At 37.2% G+C, this 5,448-nt stretch overlaps 1 protein-coding gene across 1 annotated transcript; it reads left to right on the forward strand.

The window, feature by feature from the left end:
- The first annotated feature begins 321 nt into the window (after window positions 1-321).
- Window positions 322-3,627, forward strand: LOC118820532 (olfactory receptor 142-like). Its single transcript, XM_036588897.1, has 3 exons — window positions 322-1,221; window positions 2,449-2,574; window positions 3,526-3,627. The coding sequence occupies exons 1-3, from the start codon at window positions 322-324 to the stop codon at window positions 3,625-3,627; spliced, it is 1,128 nt and encodes a 375-aa protein (XP_036444790.1).
- Window positions 3,628-5,448: the final 1,821 nt, after the last annotated feature.

The following is a 5,448-nucleotide window of genomic DNA, read 5'->3' on the forward strand; positions in this document are numbered from 1 at the left end:
TGACATGACAGGTTCTGTAGGTCCCACAGGTCAATATGCTACTTGTGGGCTATATATTAGACCCACACAGTGCAGACCAATAGAACAGAGTCAAGAGAGTCTTCAGTCTGTCTCAGAGCCTGCCAGACATAACCAGTAGGCTACAGTCAGTCTATATATTATTCATTCAAATGACTTTGAAACTGTAATGCAGGATTTTTTTAAATATTTTCAATGATTTTTAAAGACATTCTCCTATATTCTTATAGTTTATATAAATGTGTAGCATTTTTATTTCTTAAATACTTTTCTCTTGCTTTTTCAAGATCATTTGAAGGTGGAATGGACAACATTTCTGCAGTCATTCTCACATTCACAGCACTGAACAAGACCGATGAGACAAGCAAACTCATTATATTTGCTTTTACTCTTCCCAGTTTTTTTCTAACAGTTTTTCTCAACTCTATGCTGATCCTAATTATAGTTGTAGAGAAAACTCTGCATGAACCAATGTACATTTTTTTGGGTAATTTGTGTATTAATGATTTGTGTGGCACTGCAGGCTTTTATCCAAAGCTTTTGTCTGATTTAATCATGCAAACTACTTCAGTCTCACTTCAAGCATGCATTGTACAAAGTTATGTCATTTTCATGTATGGAATTGGAGAATTTACAAATTTGAGCGTTATGGCACTGGATAGGTATTTGGCAATATGCAGACCTCTATATTACCACAGCCTAATGTGCCGAGCGACAGTGCTGAAACTGCTGACATTTATATGGATGTTTCCTTGCTGTGCTGTTTTGGTGATCATTTTGATGACAGTCAGGAATCCCATATGTGAACAACACATAGACAAACTGTGCTGTGGAAGCTTTTTCCTGGAGAGACTGGCATGCCCAGCACATATTTCTGAAGTAATAATCAAATGGATATTTTTCTGTATACTGGTAATGATAGTGGCATTTGTGTTTTTTTCCTATATAAAATTGATCATTGCCTGTAAGCAGTCTAAAGTAAACCAGAATAAGTTCATGAGCACATGTTTACCACATTTAATGGCCTTTTCAAATTTCATGGCATTATCACTGCTGGATGCTTCACACACACAGTTTAACATAGATCTGCCTCAAACATTACAGCACTTTAATTCAGCTTTGATTTTGGTTATTCCTCCTTTTGTCAATCCCATAATATATGGCATAAAATTAAGCCCAATCAGGACACACTCGTTATATTTTGTTAACAAAATAGCTATTTAATATTAATGAAAGTTCTATGCCTAGTTTTATAACCATTGTCATTCAGGAAAGTAAAATTCTGCTTCCATTTCACCAAGATAGGCCTCACATTTAGATTTCTTTATATACTATAAATATTTAGATTTTTTAATGAAAAAAATGTAGTGCAATCAGATTTATTATTATTGCCTACTGCATTATGATAGATTACATAATGTAGCTAGAAAGAATTTATGATAGATATGACACTTGAAACATGTAATAGCACATTAGAAATGACAAAGTGAAACATGTCATAGTATATGGGAATTGTGTTAACTTGTGAATAATTGTTATTGTACATGTTTAACAATAATTATCAGGTCCAGTTGTACTAGCACTCTGACTTTTTTGTCCAGTGAATGCTGTCTGCCATCTGTTAGATTGCTCCTCAGTTTGTCACATAGAACTTAAAGCTTTATTAAATATTAACTTTTATATATTTTCCATTTAATTTATTGTTTAAATGCAATTGCATATGACACTACATTAAGCTCTATTATATGGGTAGTTGGCCCAAAACACACACAGCTGGGTTTTCTAAAAGCATCTTAGTGTTAAGATCATCCTAACCAGTGGAGAAATTGTTCAGTGTGATGCTCGCTCTACCATTTAAGAATAGGCCTTGTACTAAGATGCTTTTGGGAAGCCCAGCCATGTGCAGTCATTGCTACGGCATGAATCATGAGAGCATGGCCAAAAGGCACTTACTCTGTGCAAAAGAGCACTGGGAAGTGGAATGAAATAGGAGAGCGTGGTGATTAATTAGGATATTTTCAGCCATCGTGTACTCATTTCATGCATTTAAACAGCTAACTGAGAAGTGGAACAAGCAATGTGCAATGCACCACAACTTCACAGCAGAAGAGAATAAGGAGCCAAACAGCAAGAAAAACAAAACATACTGGAACCAATAATACATACAAAATATAAAATATTGTGACGTCGACCTGAAGAAGAGTCAGGTGAGGCCATAATTTCTGCTTGAAAATGCTCTTTATTAAATGAACAAGACAGAAAAGCCACTAGAAAAGCAATTTAAAACTCCTAGCCTTATTCTTTCTCTTATGGGTACTAACAGAAACCCACTCTAACTAGGCCCCAAACCTGGCACAGAATAACAATTAAACACATATACACACTTTAACCACTCATGTTCCATAAGCTTCTAATGCCATTTTTGCATAGCTAAGCTTCTATGCTCATGAGAGGGAGTGCGACCTGTGGCAGCCACCACAATATGGCTATCATGACACCATGCTGGCCCTTTACAGAAGCAGTAAGCAGAAAGAAAGAGGAAGAAAAGCTCTTACAGTACAGGTCAAAAAAAATTTGGACAAACGTAGATAGCACCATGAAAGAAGTACATCAGTACATCCAAAGTAAAGAAAACAGAAGATAAGTCCTTCAAAAAATGTAAAGAGCATAAAGCTTGAGAACAATAGGAACATTAGAAACGAGTCCCAATCAACTAAGCCTCGTAAATTCAACTCCATGAATATGAACAATGACTATCCAACTGATGTTAAACTGTGTCCTGTTTCATAATACTGCTTAAATCACCAAATTCTCCAATGACTGCTCCGAGTTTAGACACTGTTATGAGTTTGAACAGGTTCCTCGAAGTTCTAATGGAATGAAAATGGCTTAATTCTAACACATCGCCTGTCTTCAGTTTGAGTTCAGTTTGGATGCTCCAGCCCTCCCACTACTGCATGACCTAAAGGCCTGATGCAGGGTCAAGAACATTTTAATATTTTGTTACAACAGTCATTGTGCCGCCACAAAAACTGATGCACACCCACAAAGAATTGAACATAATTGAGATTACTTGGACTGTGAGAAGCAGGAAATGAAACCAACTTCTAAGACTGAACTTAGAGCCAGTGTGGAAAAAAACCCTGCAGATTTCTTTGAAAAAATAAAAGCAAAGTCTCTTCAGAAGAATGAAAGCTGTTATAGAGGTAAAAGGTGGACACACTATACAGATACAGAGCCAATTTGCTGTGATTCCTTTGAGCATAGCACAGGCTGTAGTTGCCTCTATTAACTACTGTTGGACTATTTTTTAACTTTTACTTTGATTATATGATGGCAAGCTGTTGTCTAGTTGAATTACATATTAAAACTTTGTAACAACAGGTCACATGACTGGAGGCTTTCTAAATACATCTGGCAGACCACACTGCTTCAGTGCCCACAATCACTTACATCTTTTACTATAGATCTCTGAAGATAATCTGCCCCCTCTTCTCATGTCTGCAGGCAAAGCAAGCCTGTAACAAGACTATAGAACCCTGGGAGACCAAAGAATCCCCCATGTCAATCCCCAGGTACACAAAAGCAGCCCAGAACCAGGGCCCTTAGTGAAGAATGCAAATTAAGCAGTTGGAGCTACACTATGAGCCATTTACAATACTTTTCCTCCACCAAACTGCAACAGATACCAGATCCACATGCTCAATGTTAGCTCAGTGTTTATGGCTAATGACTATCCTGGATGAGAACAATAAAAAGAAACAATGGCACTGTGCTGGACACTAGGCTGTAACAAAATTATAGTTAAAAAACCCAAGAACCCAACAACAGTGTCCTGTAGCCCTTACTCACAAACTGCTCTTGTAAATGAAAATATGTGCACTTAAATGGTAACGAAGATGCCAAACTATAAAGTGGCAGACTTCAAAAGCTGCATTCTTGCATGTTTATGTGTTCTGATAAATACCACATGCAGGGGCCCATATTTCTGCTTTAATAAACAGGTCTATGTGCATAGAGCACAACAGGGATTTAAAATGCCAGATTAGAAGCTATTAGCCCATTCTCATAGGACCAGTTTCAAGTCAGGTCAAGTGATATCTATTGTCATTCCTCAAATGTAACTTGTATACATTGGAATGAAATGTCATTCTTCAGGCCTCATGGTGCAACACACAATAGCAGATCACATAGCACATTACACCGGACTACACCATACTACACAGAGAATATATATACTTGTGACAATAAATTTGTTCAATAAACATAAAACCTGTGAAGGTAAGTATAGTGAAAGCTTCCACCGGCTTCTCTAAGTGTTCTACATGTTTATGTTTAACCCACACTCTCTACACGGCAAGCAAACAAACTATAAACATTTTAACCTGCTTTTAAAGGTTTGTTTTCAGTCTGTTTGTCTTCAATAGGTCACCATGAAAGGTATGGGAGCTTTGTGATGACCCAAATGGTCAGAATTTTCATTCTAGCCAACAGACTACCACCACTGGTTCCTTGAATAAAGCTGTTGCTCTAGGGTGGCTCTAAACGGCCTTATGCAAAAGTGTCCACTAAATTACTGCAAGTAAATGTAAACACTCTATATCCACATGAATGGACTGGGTTGTTGTATGTTAATATAAATGAATCACTAGGCCAGCACCAGGACACATACTCTGACAACAGCAATGACTTATTATATAAATCACAGAGATTTTAATTATAACTGGGTCTGCTGTTCAAAAGCTATACAGAGAGATCACTATCACATCACACTGATAAACCCTTGGAATCTTTGAGATTTTGAAAATGCTTAGAGGGAAATTGTACCCATCAGGACTAGCATGTGTTTGAGATCAGGTGAACCCCCCTCCACCCCCTCATTGTGATAATTTGCTGCAGCACACATCGCGTGACGTACCCTGACATGAATACCCCTCGCACTGAAGCATTTTCTAAGTTCACCAAATGTGATTAGAAACAGTGTTGCTATTCATGCAGCTACATAATCCAATTTTCAACTTATAGTCCAAATTGGAGTGACCTCAGTGGATTCACTCCTCCCTTTGGGAATAAGCAGAAAATAAAACAGTCTGAGCAGAATATTGTGCCAAGTTCTTCAGAGTATCACTATCCGAAAAGCAAGAATGAAGCATCAACGCGTACTTGTTCTGGTCCTACTGGTTGTCTTAGCACTATACTGTAAGTTTTGCTCACATATTTTTGCAGTAAACTGTTGCTTTGTTTACATAGAGAAGCTCATGCTTTTGTTTTATATTCCTCTACAGCATGTGTAAAAAGTATGTTGTGGTTACTGGTGAAGTGCAAGCTACTTTAAAGTATAATATAATAAGGAGAAATTTATCTTGTGATTTGATATTTGCTGTGATTTGCTGAAATATAGAACCAAGAGAATATGTCGTATTTGTTTAA

This window comes from Colossoma macropomum, unplaced genomic scaffold, assembly GCF_904425465.1.
Source record: "Colossoma macropomum unplaced genomic scaffold, Colossoma_macropomum, whole genome shotgun sequence".
Taxonomy (NCBI): Eukaryota; Metazoa; Chordata; class Actinopteri; order Characiformes; family Serrasalmidae; genus Colossoma; species Colossoma macropomum.